This window comes from Myxocyprinus asiaticus, chromosome 9, assembly GCF_019703515.2.
Source record: "Myxocyprinus asiaticus isolate MX2 ecotype Aquarium Trade chromosome 9, UBuf_Myxa_2, whole genome shotgun sequence".
NCBI classification, from domain to species: Eukaryota; Metazoa; Chordata; class Actinopteri; order Cypriniformes; family Catostomidae; genus Myxocyprinus; species Myxocyprinus asiaticus.
Genome location: NC_059352.1, coordinates 11509647 through 11527217, shown reverse-complemented (window position 1 = coordinate 11527217; position 17571 = coordinate 11509647). Strand labels below are relative to the sequence as shown.

General features: G+C 39.5%; 1 protein-coding gene across 1 annotated transcript in view; it reads left to right on the top strand.

The window, feature by feature from the left end:
• The window catches only part of LOC127445662 (contactin-4-like), a 183447-nt gene that overhangs the window by 122098 nt on the left and 43778 nt on the right, over window positions 1-17571 (top strand). The window contains exons 7-12 of the mRNA XM_051705889.1: window positions 2540-2743; window positions 4168-4270; window positions 5545-5729; window positions 6322-6464; window positions 8157-8286; window positions 9061-9211. Of these exons, the coding sequence (XP_051561849.1) occupies window positions 2540-2743; window positions 4168-4270; window positions 5545-5729; window positions 6322-6464; window positions 8157-8286; window positions 9061-9211 (916 nt within the window). The remainder of the gene's footprint in view (window positions 1-2539; window positions 2744-4167; window positions 4271-5544; window positions 5730-6321; window positions 6465-8156; window positions 8287-9060; window positions 9212-17571) is intronic.

Here is a 17571-nt window from a genome sequence, read left to right as displayed (position 1 = left end):
GTCCCAGCACTACTATAATGGTCAGAAATATAAAACTGACCCTGGGTCAGTGTGGCTCTAAATCAACAAATGACCTGAGATGTCATCTTTGATTGACAGGTGTTTCTATTGGTTCTTCGTTCTTGTGTTGATGAACATGATGAACTACCAATCAGTTCTGGGGTGGCCACAGGGTGGCCAATGAGATTTCAGGGGTGGCCCAGGCCACCACAGGCCACTCCCTAAAATCGCCACTGTTGCTTGCAAGCCTTAGTTATGTCTGATTGGTGAGCGAATCGTTCTTTTGAGGAGATGAAACAGTTTACAATTCTGTCTGAATGATTCTTTAGTGAATTGGTCTGAATCAAAGTGATTTTTAAGAATCCATATACAGTAATCACAAATGACTGGAAAAGTCAAGGAATTTAATTGGTCAAAAAGTGGGAACCCTGCATTTTATTTCTGTAAGGTACCATATTTATGAGGAAAACAGAACATTAAATGGGACAAAAAATAAATAAATTAGGGTGGGCCTTGATTTTTTCCATCGAGAGTTGACCAGATCATGAAAAGTGGGTGTTGTACCACAGTACCACAATGGAGCCAGACCTAAATGTGAGTGCATTTGATTGTGGAGGACTACTTCCTTCCTGTAACTTGTATGGCCTAGGTGACGTCAGCCTGAAAGGAAAGACATTACAGTGATATAACAATTTATAAATGTTGCACAATTGTGCACAATAAGACCAGGAACATGTATTAAGGAAGTAAATAGGCTCAGTTCTGATTTCTTGTTGACTTTAAAACTGCATGGCTTGGATGTTAGTTACAGTACTGTAACCTCTACCCACAAATCACCTATTTATATATTTTTTTACTCATAAATAGCACTGTTCATTGGTCTACTCTTTCACAGGCTTTCAGATTATAGCAGCCGTGAATACTGTTCCTAAGTGACCAAAACCCTTAAGCACAGTGCCCTGTAATGATGAGAGGTCCCTCACTTTGTCACCACTCCATTTGATGGTTTTAATTCACCGTTTTCTATCTTGGAGCAAAATAGGACTCTTTTCTCTTTGCTAGGGAAAAGGTGGGCTTTGGGATATGCTGTTTGAACCTTTAACAGCTCTTATCAGTCCACATTTCAACTAGTCTAACCCCTCTGTCTGCCCTCTAATAAATGCCTCTTAATTTGATACTTTGATACATGGCATCATACCACTAATCTAGCTGTGCAATATTCCTGTCTTACTGTCTCATTAAAAAATAGTGCTGAGGTTTAGCTTTTAATATTAATAATGGCTTTAAAAAACTCAATAAAAGTAATAACTGTTGGATTGGAGACCCATTAGGTTGCTTCGTGCTGACTGTAAAATCAAATGTGCTGAACTTGTTCCAGATATACACTACTAGGCCAAAAGTATGTGAACACCCAAACACCACTCTAAATTGTGCTTATTAGACATTTATTTTGAAAAGCATGGGCATTAATAGGTGGTTGATCCTCCCTCTGCTGTTATAACAGCACAAAAGTTGTAATTTGTTGCAATCTTGTGACTTATTTTTCTTTTGTATTTGTTACTCTTATATAAGTGCTGCCACCAATAAAGTTGGTGAAAATACAATATTATTAATATAATCAATCAATATATCAAATCAATATGAATTAATGTATTTATTTGTTTTATTATGGAAATATCCCACACCATTGCATTTCTTACATCAGAGTACCATTCCTACACAAATGCACTCTCACAAAACCCTTTCCCTTACTTATTATCTCTGCATCACAGGTTATCTTCTTACATTGTAATGTTGTGTTTATTTGCAGTTGTGGAAAGTAAATGCAGAACATTTTATAGAGCTGTTTATGATGCCATCTGGGCAAGCAGTATACATTTGCAGCCCATCCGTATGGAACAATATTAGTTTTCAGCTCCTGTTCCTCAACTAACTGTCCATTTTGAAACTGTATTGCTATAACCTTGTTACCAAAAAAATATTTTCACACAGCTGAGCCCAAACGAGCTAAGATCTTACATCTAAATTTCTTCCATAAATGGTTGAATTTCATAAAAAAAAAAAAAAAAAAAAAATTACCTCACAAAGAATCAGGCTGTGTTTTTAACTATCCCAAGCATACTCTTATTGGATGCAAATAGTCAAGACCTTTGCAAATTTGTAAAAATAATTATTGTTATCTACGTAACAAGTTTCCTGAACACTCACCTTCATCAGAAAAGCAAACAGTCCCTCCCCAAACAACCACTGATTGAGCCAATACTGCTGTGTCGGGCTGGAGCAATGTTTTGATTAAGAGCTACAGTGTGTACACTTTTCAGGGAAATTAACCTATGATTAGTTACTTATAGTTGTCTCTACATATTAGTCTGGAATTTGAGAAGACATTTTGACATAAAAATTGTTAAATTAAAAGTAATGATGCACAACATTTTAGTAATGATACCTGAATGTGTTTTACATTGTAAACATTTTAAGTATGCTGTCAAATAATTTAGTAATTACATCTAATAAATGTTATTAACAATTTTCTCCACAGAAATCAGATACTCCTGGATATTTAATGGCCGCCCCAGTGTTGTCGTTGGAGATAACCGTCGCTTTGTGTCCCAGAGGACTGGAAACTTGTATATTGCTAAGGTGGAGACGTCAGATGTGGGCAACTACACATGTGTGGTGAAGAATATGATGACCAACACAACCGTCTACAGCTCTCCGACTCCAGTTGTGCTACGGCGGGATGGTGAGGGCTGTTTACAGTAGTAGCCATGAAAGCTTGGAACCTGGAGGAACCACTAACAGTGATGAATCAGTAGATTTGAGCATGACGGTGTTAGTTTTGCTCTCACTCAGAGGCATTTGTGTATTCATAGCCTCTGGGCTGTGCTCAGCCAACTGTGTTAGTGTGAGAAAGAGAAAATGTGTGTGCTCTGTATTGAGAAACTAATAGAAGAACTCTTACACACACACATACCCCAAGGGGCTCAACATCACCATTCATTAGTATCTGTTTAATATTCACTCAAACTAGGTATATGAATTAGGGCAGAGAGGTTTTGAATATTTTGAATTCTATGTGAATGTTAAATATATTTTTCTAAGAATATTTTGTGCCCAAGAGCATTGCTGTACTTCTCACTACTTTATTTATTTAATTATTTTTACTTACTTTTCCTCACGTTGATCTGAATTATTTGCCATGCTGCATGTGAACTTTGTTTTGTGCCTTGTTTGTACATACAGGGGAGACTGGGGCTAGATCAAAGCTGTCTTATTAGAGCAGGATTTTAAGGGAATTCTGTCCTCCAAACTAAAATCCCAATTTCCAATATCATTATATTTTTATAATACTGTAGGTGTTGGGTAAACAAGTAAACACAATAAAACCACACACAAAGACACACAAATTCAAATTAAAAGGTTGTAATGTGTTCTAAGAACAGGGTGATATTTATACATACATCAGGGCAGATTGTCAAATGCGTTTTTACAATTCATGAATTGTATTTCAGCTAAAACAATGGTTTGATGTTGTATTTTTCTGTGTTTTTGCTGTTATAGAATCACTTTTGCTTCATAATGTTTTACTGTTTAAAATAAGCTAAAAAAGCCATTAAATAGCCTAATGGCTTTTTTCTAATGGCAGGTTCCCTTTGTGACAACTTACCCCATACACTGAAAAAAGCTGTAACCTGCAAATGCTACCTCTATTTGTACTTGATCAAAATCATAAAAATTACTTTAATTAATGTAGCTTAATTTGTCACGCCGAAGCAAATTTATTAGGTTAACCCCCCATTTACTGTGTATACTGCGACAAAATGCTTGCCATTCGGACATGTTGTCACAAAAGTAAAATGTCAGTTAAATTAACTGTTTAAATTTAAAAAAGTTTAATTTTTGTTTTGTTTTGTGTGTCTTGGGCAACAGTGGTGGAAATATTTAATGGCATATATTCAATGCACTTTATGGTATTGTGTTTATACAGAAATTGACTTTCAAAAATAAACTTACCCTGTGAAATATTCACTTGAGTAAAAAGTGTGAAAACTACCCCCAGTCTCTGCCTATATTAAGTTTTAAACTTACTTAATTAAGTTTATATATCTGTTGGTTTTACTCTAAACAACTTAGACTTGTTTATCCTCATTTTGCCTCATTTTACAGCTGTGATGGGGGAATATGAGCCCAAGATTGAAGTCCAGTTTGAAAAAAACATCCAAGTTGCCAAAGGATCCTCGGTTAGACTGGAGTGCTTCGCTTTAGGAAAGTAGGTCTCTTCTTTACAACCAGATGGACTTCTTGCCCTCCAGAGGGTTGCCTGACTAACTGGGGATTGCAACACTTGGCACATAGTACATCTTAACAGTTTATTTAAGAGAAATGTCTCATAAACACACAGGTTCCTTCAATCTTAGAGAAGTACAATACAGATAGAGAAGGGCATCCATTATTTCTCAAACATCACCAGCATATGTTGTACTTTGGATGCCAGTGACCAGTATGGGATCTTAGTATGGTGGTGTCCCTACCAGGCTTCTCAAAGAAATTAAACAAATTAAGCTCTGTCAAAAGCATTTGTGGCATAATGTTAATTACAAAAAAAAAATATATAATTTTGAAATATAAAAATTGAGGTTACAGTGATGCACTTAAAGTACAACAGAAGTGAATAGGGCCAATTTATGGAGAGTCAGAAATGTGAAGCTTTTATTTTATAAAAGCATTTACATTAATTCTTTTGTTAAAACGTGTGTATTATTTGAGCTGTAAAGTTGTTTAAATCATCATTATTACAGTCATTTTAGGGTTGTAGGGTTTACAGAGTTATATTATCATGTCAATGAAGTTGTCAAATTAAATATAACTTTACACAGAAAAGGTTAGTAAGCGATTTTATAACACTAAAATCATGTTAACACACATATTGTTAACGTTTTGTGGCTATACTTTTAAAACAGTGAGTATTTTAACATTTACAGATTGGCACCATTCACTTCCATTGTAAGTGTGACACTGTAACCTAGATTTTTGCTTTATTTAAAGAAAATGAGGTCGAATTCAATTTTTGTGGTAATCAGTATTATACAACACTGCTGTCGATTGAGCTTAACTAGTATTGAACCCAAAATATAACTTTATATAAAGTACATATAACTTATATAACTTATATAGAGCTTAACCAGCAAGCCTCTCTTTGTCAGTAAAATTCATCAAAAAGACCACACTGTTTGACCAACATTTTGTGGTGGTGACTTGGATTTTAATTCATGCTGGTCTGAGCTGGTCTTTTTAGCAGGGTATACCTAATCCTAACTCTGACCTAGACCTAAAATCAGAGGCAAGTGATTGTTTAATTAGAATGTTCTTCGAGCCCCTAAACCTAATCCTAAAATCTGATTGGTACATTGGAATGTTGTTTCAGGACCAACAAAGATGTTCGATCCAGGAGTATGTGTAGAACATTTGGTGAATCACATTAAACCTACATTGATTTCTGTACGGTCTGGTGCTAGTATGACTTCTTCGCTTGACTTTTCTCAGTCCAGTGCCTTCTATCTCCTGGAAGAGGGCAGACGGGAACCCTTTCCCTGGAAAAATGAAGATAAATCATTCCAATGGGGTCCTGGAGATCCCATATTTTCGTCCAGAGGATGCTGGACTTTACGAGTGTGTGGCCGAAAACTCCAAAGGACGTAGTGTTGCAAAAGGACATCTTGTATTTCAAAGTAAGGTCAAATGCTTGTCGTTGGGCAGTTATTTCAAAATACAGTGTTGGTAATATTTTTGCTATTTTGATTTGCAATATTTAACAGTTACTGTATGTTCAATATTTGTGTGCAACATATTTTTCGCAGTGTTAAAAGATTTTTATTTTATATCACCCATCCATGCTGCATTTTGTTGGCTGTCACCTTTACCGCAGGATAATCAATAAGATAAATTTACATTTTTAATGAGTCAGATAACAGATTACACTGCAACCTTGTGGTAAATAATAAAAAACGAAAGAATGGATTTTATTGTCAAGGCAAGACTAATTACAATAGCAACAACAGGAGTTGTTGAGTCTTCACAGAAAACCCATAAAACAGACACTGCAACGGGGCTCTATAAAACAGAGGATCTTATAGAATTAATGTGTACCGAGTAACCTCATTTTTTGGTGGTTTATAAAACACAGTACTTACATCATTTTTGCAATGCATTGCAAGAAAGAAAGTGATGGAGAGAGAGACAGAGAGAGAGAGAGACTTTCTGTTTAGACAGTATGCAGATCATTACGTTTTGCTTTCTATTAGTATGTTGCTGTTTTCACAGATGTCGAACACCTGCAATGGTTGCAGACTCTGTTTGATACAAACATGGCTATTGAGGCTGATCTTCATTGGGAGTGCAAAGCTAATGGAAAACCTCAACCTGTTTACAGATGGCTTAAGAATGGACAGCCTGTGATCCCTGAGGTGATAAGACAAACTTAGAAAAATATCCCACAGGATATCGTGCTTTATTAATGAAATACTGAGACACGTCAACATTTCACTTTGAACATTTATGTTGATTGTTTGTGGTGTGTATTTGCTTTCTAGATCTTTATATGGTGAATACAGGTAAAGTGGGACAACTGGTAAAGTGGGACCCATAAGTAAGAAAATAGCAGATAAGATCTCTTTTATACAGTGTGTGTTTAAATGTAGAACAAACAGAGATATTTGCTTAAGTTTTCTGTTTCTCTGTGGTTTATCCTATATATATATATATGTATATATATATATATATATATATATATATATATATATATATATATATATATATATATATATATATATATTTTTTAAACATAGTAATCACACATGTGTCTTCTTTAGAGTTTCAGAAGAATTCTCAACAATGTCACATACTGTATACAGATTTGACAACATATCAAAGTCTACAATGAAAAGTCTGAGATATCAATGAACTCAGACATTTCTCATTAAATTCTTCAAGACCAAATTATCTGAGGTATGCTGCCCACACATATTTGCATTTCTCTTAAGGAATTTTTGAAGGAATATCTGAGACAAAGTCGAAACCTAATTGACACATAACTGAGATTTCCATTCAAATTAAAATTTCTCATTTACGCACCCTCATGCCATCTAAGATATGTATGTCTTTCTTTCTACTGCAGAACACAAATTAAGAATTTTAGAAGAATATCTCAGCTCTGTAGGTCCATACAATGTAAGTGAATGGTGATCAGGCCTTTGAAGCTTCAAAAAGCAGATAAAGTCAGCAGAAACATAATCCATCAGACTCCAGTGGTTTAATCAGAAGGTTGTCTTCTGAAGTGATCCAGTTGGTTTTGGATGAAAACAAACCAAAATGTATCCTTTTTCACTGTACATCTTGACAGCAGTCCCCTTTGCAATCATGATTTCAAGCTCGGTTACACTTCCTATAGCGCCATCTAGCGCTCTGTGCATGTGTCAAGTACTAGGAAGATAATCGAGCTTGAAATCCTGATCATGCCTAGAGACTGCAATGGCAAGATGTACAGTGAAAAAGGATACATTTTGGTTTGTTCTCATCCAAAACCATCTGGATCGATTCAGAACACATTGATTAAACCACTGGAGTCTGATGGATTATGTTTCTGCTGACTTTATCTGCTTTCTGGAGCTTCAAAGGCTTGATAACCATTCAGTTGCAATGGACTTACAGAGCTGAGATTTTCTTCTAAAAATCTTCACTTGTGTTCTGCAGAAGAAAGAAAGTCATACATTTCTTAGATGGCATGAGGGTAAGTTAATGATGAGATAATTTTAATTTTTGGGTGAACTAAACCTTTAAGGTTTATCTGAACTTTGAAAGAGCATCCTCTGAGAAATACAGTTTTCCTCTGGGGACACTAAGTTTAAAATCTATCATTATGTGTATATTTTTACATGACTAAAATTCAGCCTAAACCCCTATGGGATGGATGACATTGATGTAGCCATTTAGATCATATTTTAAAAAGAATGCCAATGGCAAATTATCAGAAAGTGTCCCACTTTACCTGTATTCATCAAAATGCAAAATAATTAAATTATCAACTCTTGAAGTTTTATTCTTTAGGCAATACTGTTTGGTAAAACTGAAGTGTAATCTCTAGTTTTGTTTATGCTCAGGACAGAATTCGTGTTGATGGTGGCAGGTTAACCATCTCCAACATAAGCCTGATAGACTCTGGCATGTATCAGTGTTTGGCAGAGAATGAGAATGGAGTCATATATGCCAGTTCAGAGCTCAAAGTTGTGGGTAATTACCTTTCCATGTCATCAAAGATAATTGAGACACATCATTATAGTGGTCATATCATGAGAAACCAAACTGTACTTGATCTTTATTTAATATAAAAGCTCGATGTACAATGAAAATAGTCAAACTCAAATCTTCCTTCTAAGTCCAAAAAAACTAATAAAAATAAGCTGCAAAAAAATTTAATTCTAAAGATATTCCACTTTCTGACGTCAACTACATGAATGCACAACTAAATGGCCTCCAGTGACTGTGCTCATAAACACTGCCCGTCCAGTAAAATGTAAAAAAAAGTCTGCCAAAAGTTGTGCTGTGACTATGTGTAGCACCTGCAACTCATATAATTCTAAAGGATCTCCATGTTAGAAACATGCCACTGATGTTTATTTTTAACAAGGAGCCTGATCATTTCAGTCCAACCATAACAGTTTATGTGGAACTTTTTTGTGCAGTGTGTTTTTGAATGATTGAATGATTATAGCAATTTATATTGTGCCTTGCGAAGAGGGCCATTTAATTGCAAGGGTCAAAGAGAGTGTTGGAAGTGGTGTTGCAAAAGCAAAATTATGACTGTTTTAGGTGCAAAAACACTTGACATGTAGAGTGGACCGCAAGAAAAAAAAATATGCTTAAAATGTTTGATATGACCCCTTTAAGTTCCTTACCTAGTGTATTTACTAGTTTCTTTCATAGTAAACAATGTTCACTAAAATCAAATCCCTGAGCCAGACAGATATGAATCCCTTTGGATTAAAACCATGTCTCGTCTGTCAGCCTCTCCGCCAGACTTCTCCAAAAACCCACTGAGGAAGACCACGCTGATCCAAAGAGGCGGGGAGGCTATCATCGAATGCCGGCCGCACGCGTCCCCCAGAGCATCGTACTTTTGGAAGAAAGGCAACGAGTTTGTGAAAGACAGCAAGAGGTACGCGTCAGCAGATCAGTCATTAATGAAAGGTGCAAAATGAGCTTCTCGCTGCCGTCCCCAGGGCCTCAAGGTTTTGTTTGCACTGCAGGAGCGCAGGTACTGCAGCAATGCCTCCTATACACTACGTGCACACAGCAGCAAAATACAGTTGTCAGTCCTGGTTTAAAGTGATAAATATGGTTACGTTCACACATAGTTTGATTTTAAACAAAATTGACATCCACAATCTATAACCAAACGGATTCCTTTTAATTTTTAAGACTCACACCCACATTTTAAAATTGTGTTTGGTTAACCTGTGCTATGTGAACAAAACCGCACTGGGCTGCATTTCCCAAAAGCATCACAAGCTTAATTTGATCGTAGAGACCATTGGTGTCAGTGAGTGTAGTTCTCACATTATACAGTCTCGTGCATTGGGTTTTTGGTAACTCAAAGAGACAGTATGGCTACAGGCATTTTTCATGGCTGTTGCAAGAAAAGGGGCTTGACTTTGGTTATTTGTTCTTAGAGACAATATATAAAGCCAATCCTTTTTTGTATGAACAGGACAATTGTAAACATTTTAGTAAATATAAATCATGCACAAAAACAAACAAACAAACAAACAAACAAACAAAAAAGAACATGTCTAGTTTATATAAACATCTGTTTTAGTTTATTAAAATCATAAATTTCAAACAAGATTGTTTCCAAAGTATTCAGTACTATAGATCGTTTTTGAAAGTCTCCATTTTCAGTGGAGGAAAACAATGTTCCATTGTGGACGAGAAGTGTAGATGTAGCAAAATCAGCTCACTTTGAAATGAAAATGTGGCCTTTGTGAAAGTATGAAACTCTGCTTTGTGTATGTTTGAATCACAATTTCCAGTTTCCTATTTGTTCTCCCTCAGCATCATTATTTGCAAAGCCACATTCCATAATTTCATAAAATAATTTCCGTATTATTATTCTAACATAATTTCTAACATAGTTTTCCTCTTTTTTTGTCCATACTGAGCACAAGTTTAGGCACAGATGTTGCACATTCAAAACCAACAGCATCCTTCCTGATGGCACTTTTCACACAAGAGTGAGTGCCTACTAATTAAAATACCCCTGGTTCTACCACAGTCCTGTGGGCTTTCTATGGGACAGAATCATTCTAGCATGGCCATGTCAGAACAGGTGGCAGGAGGGAAGAGTGTATGATCTCCAGTAATGGATGGGGATGGAGCAGTAACCAATGGGAGCTCGCTTTGTGCACTGTGATGCATCTGGACCTAAGAGAGAACACACATGCCATGACTCACTGATGCTGCTTGGGGTCTCTGCAGAAAGATGTGATTATTGGATGAGGGAGAGGGGGAGCAAGGGAGAGGGGGTGTAAGGTAGACTGAACGGGCTAGCTGAGGGAGAGGAAGTGAGACCAGAGGTGCAAGACTGTGTATCTGATACTGTCTTTGATGCTATGTTTGGAGTTTCTTACTGTGTACTGCACAAGTCCACTGCCTACTATTTTTGAAAATAGTATGTGAAGTAGTTTGCAATCTGCAACAATGCATGTTTAAAAAAGTAGTATGTTACATAATAGTCAAATAACCTCACTACATTGCATATATAATTACAAGTGGCATCCAGTTATCTTTGATGATAAACATGGTTATTTTTGGTGAAAAATTTTGTCATTTTTTGGCAGTCCACTCAAATAATGAGTCAAGAGATTGATATTATGTTTAGTGCATTCATCACTGGAAATCAAGTTGGAAAGTCAAGTCGAACGCATTGAAGTGTGGGATACAGTACTTGCTACTGGTTAGTTGTGTTCGGAATGGAATACTAGCATCCTGATTGCTTTATATTAAATACTATATACTGTATACTTGTTGTGCACTACGTTTATGGTGCTAACTATCGCAATAGTTTGCTACAGTTCATTGTTGTCATATGACCTCACAACCTTCAATGTTTATTTCTGCGAGATACGTCCAGTTATCTTATAAAAAAAATGTGGTAATTTTGCGTGGTTAATCCAGTTTTGTGTATTTTATTTATTCATTTTTTTTTTACATTTGTCTGTCAATATAAATGCTGCATCAACAAGGAGATGCTAAAATAAAGCAATAAACTATAGGAGGCCGTGTGTTACAGTGACTTTACCATAGTAAAATCACTGCTTTTGCTTTTATAAAACAGCAGTAACAACAATATGATAAAAGACACCAATGTCCAAATAAGTATGCACATTAATAAGTTATAATAATCATAATAAACAATTATCTCAGCAAGTAATATATTAATGATTATCCTAAATGAAGGATGTTTACAATTGGCAAGCAACATAGCAACTTGGCACATTAATATAGAACAAAATTTAAACACAATTCTAATGTCTAATCAGACATTATCTAATCAGAATTAAGAGTTTTAATTATCTGACAAACATAGTTTTATAAATTGAAGGTCAAGTTCAATGCATTGCAATGCCAGATATGGTATTCCATGCAGTTTGCATTTTTTGTATACTGCAAATTTTGCCAAAATTACTAAATCATCCGAATAATCCATGCACACTGTACACAAAATTTGCATACAGTGCAAACTGAAAAAATAGCACGAAAGTATGTCATTTCAAACATATCCTAACATACAACAAGATCAGTCAACAGAAAAATTTAATTTGTTCTAGTATGTGTGAACGTCTCCACGTCATATGTTGTCTTTCTAATCTCACAATACTGAGTTTGTATAAATTCAAGATGTGTTGCAACCTTTCTGTGCAAGTCATTCTGTGACTCTCTGGACGTGCCCCAACATGTAAGGATAAGCATTGATTAGTCATCGTATTCCACTGGGCGGTCAGGAAAGGAAGGATCAGAGACTGATTACAAAGCCATCATGTCTTGACACACATTTAATGTGGCTCTGTGTGGTCAGAACTTACGTTCTGTAAGCAAATAGTTCTTGCTTTTTTTCCATACTGCTTCTGCAGCTCATTGCCCACAGATCATCTGGGCGGTGTGCTTCTATCGCTCAGCGTATGATATTTTTGTCAATAAATCAGAGTAAAGCTCTTGGCGTAAGGCATGTTCTCTGAGCCATAGTGAATACATATTTATTTTAAAAAGTCGAGCTGAAATTTTTTGATTTCTGGGCTCGGCTGGCGTTCATGTTTGATTTGTTCTGAGAGAAGGTCACAGCATAACCGGGGATCTCAGTGTAACATATTTACGTTGCTATATTTATTTATCTATCTATTGCTTCGTCCGTTCCTTTCCCTGTTATTAAAAACTAAGCTGCATTGGCTGTTGATGTACATAAAGGTAGACAGTGTAACAGGCCTCCAGTTTTGCTAAATGTACATTAGTTGTAAAGCACAGAATAAATCATAACTATTTCTTTTTTTATATTTTCTGAAGAAAATGTGAGTGGTGCTTGCAGGTGCAAAACTCTATACAATGATAGGTTTTCGTGAATGGTTGCCAGGACTTTGCTATTTGGTTGTGAAGGTGTCGTGAGCGAGTTTTATTACACTTATAACCAGTTGCCAGAGTGTTCTGGGTGGTTGCTAAGCTATTGCTAGGGTGTTCTGGATGGTTTCTAGGTGGTGGTTTAAGGGGACATTCACATCAGATGTGCAATCAGAATGCAAGTGTCTTAAGACTTAATTATTTTTAACATGACACAGCATCTTAGAAATGTGTCGGCCCTGCGCCAGATGCTGAAAAAACAGTGAGATGTGGCGCAATGATCAAAGAATTATGTCTAGAACGTATACATAGGAAAACAGTTGAAAAACAGCTGACATATGCACAAAATCGTTTGGTTTGAATGGTGCCTGACTTGAAACGATGTCTTGAAAATGTGGCAGTCCTTAGCGAGACGCAGAAAAACACCAAGACGCAGTGCGACAGTCAAAGACGTCCGTCTAGTGCAAGTACACAGACCGACACAAAAACACATTCGGTGTGAACAACGCCTAAGAGAGTCCAATGTAAGTCTATGCTTATTATTATTTTCTGCCAATTCAAAAGGGAATTAAAATTTCTGTCACCATTTCCTCTCATGCTGTTTCATGTTTAACTTTCTTTCTTGCATAGAACAAACAAAAAAAGGTTTGGGCAAAATGTTAGCCTCGGTTACTATTCACTTTCATTCTCTGGAAAAAAAAAAGATGCAATGAAAGTGAATGGTGACTGAGGCTGACATTCTTCCCATGGAAAAAGAAAAGCCAAATGGGTTTGGAATGACATGAGCATGAGTAATGATGACAGAGTTTTACTTTTTGGGTGAACTATCACTTCAACTATCAGAAGTGTGAACAATAAAAATAGTGATGTTTGCCTTTGCAAGCACCACTATTAAAAAAAAACTGTTTGAGGAGGTGTAACGTTGTCGCTGGCAATGACAAAGATGATGATGTGTGATGAACCCAAGTGCAGTTTATTTTACAATCGTGGAATCCAAAAATTGTAAAACCAAACGTGAACAAAACAAAACATGAACATGAATGACTTGACTTGATAAACATGGCATGGAACAACACACATATCCTGACATATCCCCCCCTCTAGGGGCAGCTCCCGGGGTGGGGGGGGGGTATGGCGACTTGACATGGTTACGTGACATGGAAACATGGTGAAACAAGGTGTGGGGCATGGTCTGGTGAAAACATGGTGTGGAGCATGAGACCAGGGTGGAGCCCGTGGGGGGTGGAGCCATAAGAGGCTCGAGGGGCGGATCCATGGAAGGCGGAGCCGTGAGAGGCTCGAGGGGCAAAACCATGGAGAACTGGATTCCCGGAGAGTAGACAAAGACTCCAAGGGCCAGGGTGGAGACGGAGGCAGGGAGGACCAAGGCGGAACCGGAGGTGCAGAGGAGCAAGGCAGAGCTGGGGGATCGGAAGACTGAGGCAGAGCCTGTGGGGCTGAGGACTAAGGCGGAGCCGTATGGAAGGAGGTCCCCGGTGGAGCTGAAGGATCGGACAGATGAGGCGCAGCCAGAGGATTGGAGAGCCAAGGCGGAGCCAGGTGACCGACAGACCAAGGAGGAGCTGGAGGGACGAGGGACCCCGGTAAAGCCGACAGGCTGAAGGACCGCGGTGGAGCCGAGGGAACGTAGAGCCGAGGTGATGTCGAGGGACAGTCCAGGGCTTGGAGGGTCTAGGCGGAGTCGGAGGTTCAAAAGTTCTCCGTGTCTGGGATGCCTCATAGGGCGATGATCGAGCCGGTAGCTTGGGGGGAACCGGCTGATCAGGAGAACTCAGGGTGGGCACAAGGGTGGAAACCAATTCCAACTCAAATAGCCCAGTGAGAGATGGCTCTGGAACAGATGAGGTTTGCAACGCTGGCTCTGGGACAGATGAGGCTTGCAATGCTGGTTCATTGGACGTGGCAGACGTGGGCGTTGGCTCACTGACTGTGGCAGGCTTGGTCGTTGCCTCATTGACTAGAGGTGAGCCGGCATGGAGCAGTCTCAGGTGTGGCTGTGACTTGGTATGGAGTAGACTGAGTCGTGGCTGTGACATGGCATGGAGCAGACTGAAGCATGGCTGTGACATGGCATGGAGCAGACTGAGGCGTGGCTGTGACATGGCATGGAGCAGGCTCAGGCATGGCTGTGACATGGCATGGAGCAGGCTGAGGTTTTGCTGTGACATGGCATGGAGCAGGCTGAGGTTTTGCTGTGACATGGCATGGAGCAGGCTGAGGCATTTCTGTGACATGGCATGGAGCAGGCTGAGGCGTTGCTGTGACATGGCATGGAGCAGACTCAGGATCTGGGGCAAAAGATGGCGCTAGCTCAGCAACCATGACGTGGGACTCTGGCTTGGTGGCCATGACGTGGGACTCTGGCTTGGCGTCCACCTCCCTCACAGTGAACGATGAACCACATATTAGTAGGGCAAGGTCGATATACTGAGCCAGGCTGTGGGTACTCTGACTGCCTGGCATCAGGGAAGAGATTGGCTCATTCAGTCCAAATTGAAATCAGTCCTTGAGGGCAATCTCATTAAAATCGACAAGGTAGCAAAGACCACAAAACACTGTGACATAATCCTCCAGGGGACGATTCCCCTGGCGTAAATGAAGAAGCTGGATTGCTGGGTTAATTTTGGTCAGTCAGGTATTCTGTAACATTGTCGCTGGCAATGACAAAGATGATGAAGACGATGATGTGTGATGAACCCAAGTGCAGTTTATTTTACAAGTGTGGAATCCAAAAATCATAAAACAAAACATGAACGACTTGACTTGACTTTTGACTTGACTTATGACTTGACACGACACCAAACAATGTTACATTAACAATACCTGACAAGAGATAATGGCAAACATGAGGGCTTAAATACACAGACATGGGTAACAAGACAACCAATCACAAGAATGAACTAATAATAAGACAATGAATCAATGAAAACAAGACACATGAACAGGGAGGGAAACATGAAATCACATGAGTCAGCACCATCTAAAATGGTCCTCTACCACACCCCGTTTCTCTCTCTCTCTCTCTCTCTCTCTCTCTCTCTCTCTCAAATTCAAATTCAATTTCAAATTAGCTTTATTGGCATGACTGCATACAATGTACAATGTTGCCAAAGCATTCTGTAATAGTAATAATAAAAAATAAATAAATAATAAAAACTTGTATTACATACTTAAAACAACATACAGGTAAGTACACAAATTGTAAAGAGAAGTAACTACAGAGAACAATGAGTTACAAACGATTAAACTGAGGGGTCACCCTCTCTCCCTCAGATCATGACAGGAGAACACATACTCTGCTGCTAAATCTATACATTCAGCCTTCTCTCCAAGAACATATGAGAGTTTCTCTATATTACTTACTCTGCTGAATTCAGGCAGTAACTGTTCTCTGAGTGTAAAATGTGTTTCTAATGGTCTCATATTTACTGCACTCAGTAAGGAAGAGTAGTTCAGTGTAGAACAGTCCGTTCTCCCTGGGTCTCCAGCTCTGTCTGTGCCGACCCGTCTCTACAGCCAGACTGTGCTCACTCACACAACACATTGTAAGGAGCTTCCTGTGACGGTAGTCTTTAATTTTGGTCAGATATGGTGCCAGTATATTTTCTGTCTTAATTTTTTTTAAAGTAGTTCAATTTGTTTGTTTCTTTAAGTTTGCTAAGATGGAACCAGAATTTACTGGCTCTCTTTTGAATGTCAGTCAAGAGAGGGAATCTGCCGATCACATGAGAGTAACCTGGACCGAACTCCAGGCACGTTTCGCTGACAGAGAACGCTTGCAGGTCACCTACCCTCTTGATGGAAGTGAGCGCAGTCAGGAGGTCAGTATTCAAGGAGAGTGCCTTAAGCTCGGCTGAATGTAAAGGCTCAAAGGGGGCTCTCTGTAGACCCTGAAGAACTAAAGAGGTCCGATGAGGGAACGAGGCGCGGTCTGGAGGGATTCAGCCTCCTGGCGCCTCTTAGGAACCTGATGATCAGGTCGTGCTTCCCTAAGGACTTACCATCGATTGCGTCGTAGTGTGCTGCTATGGCGGCAACGTACACCTTCAAGGTGGAAGGGGACAGCCTCACTTCCAACCTCTCTTGCAGGAAGGAAAGCACTGATCCAACTGTGCATCTCTGGGGGTCTTCCCGATGGGAAGAACACCACTTAGTGAACAGATGCCATTTAAAGGCATACAGGCACCTCGTAGAGGGGGCCCTAGCCTGAGTGATCGTGTCTACCACCGCAGGTCTTCCGTGTCCCGTCCAGGGGCCAGACATGGAGATTCCAGAGGTCTGGGTGTGGGTGCCAGATGGTGCCCCATCCCTGAGAAAGAAGGTCCTTCCTCAGGGGAATTCGCCAGGGGGGAGCTGTCGCAAGGAGCGTGAGGTCCGAGCACCACGTCTGGGCGGGCCAGTAGGGTGCTACCAGGACGACCTACTCCTCATCCTCCCTGACCTTGCACAGGGTCTGTGCAAGCAGGCTGACTGGGGGAAATGCATATTTGCGCATGCCAGGGGGCCAGCTGTGTGCCAGCGCATCTATGCCAAGGGGGGCCTCGGTCAGGGCGTACCAGAGCGGGCAGTGGGGAGGATTCTTGGGAGGCGAACAGGTGCACCTATGCCTGTCGAATCGACTCCAAATCAGCTGGACCACCTGAGGGTGGAGTCTCCACTCTCCCCTGAGGGTAACCTGTCATGACAGCGCGTCCGCTGTAGTGTTGAGGTTGCCTGGGATGTGAGTGGCTTGCAGCGACTTGAAGTGCTGCTAACTCCAGAGGAGGAGACAGCGGGTGAGTTGTGACATACAACGAGAGCACAAACCACCTTGGCGGATGACATATGCTACCGTTGTCGTGTTGTCTGTCTGAACTAACACGTGCTTGCTCTGGATCAACGGCCAAA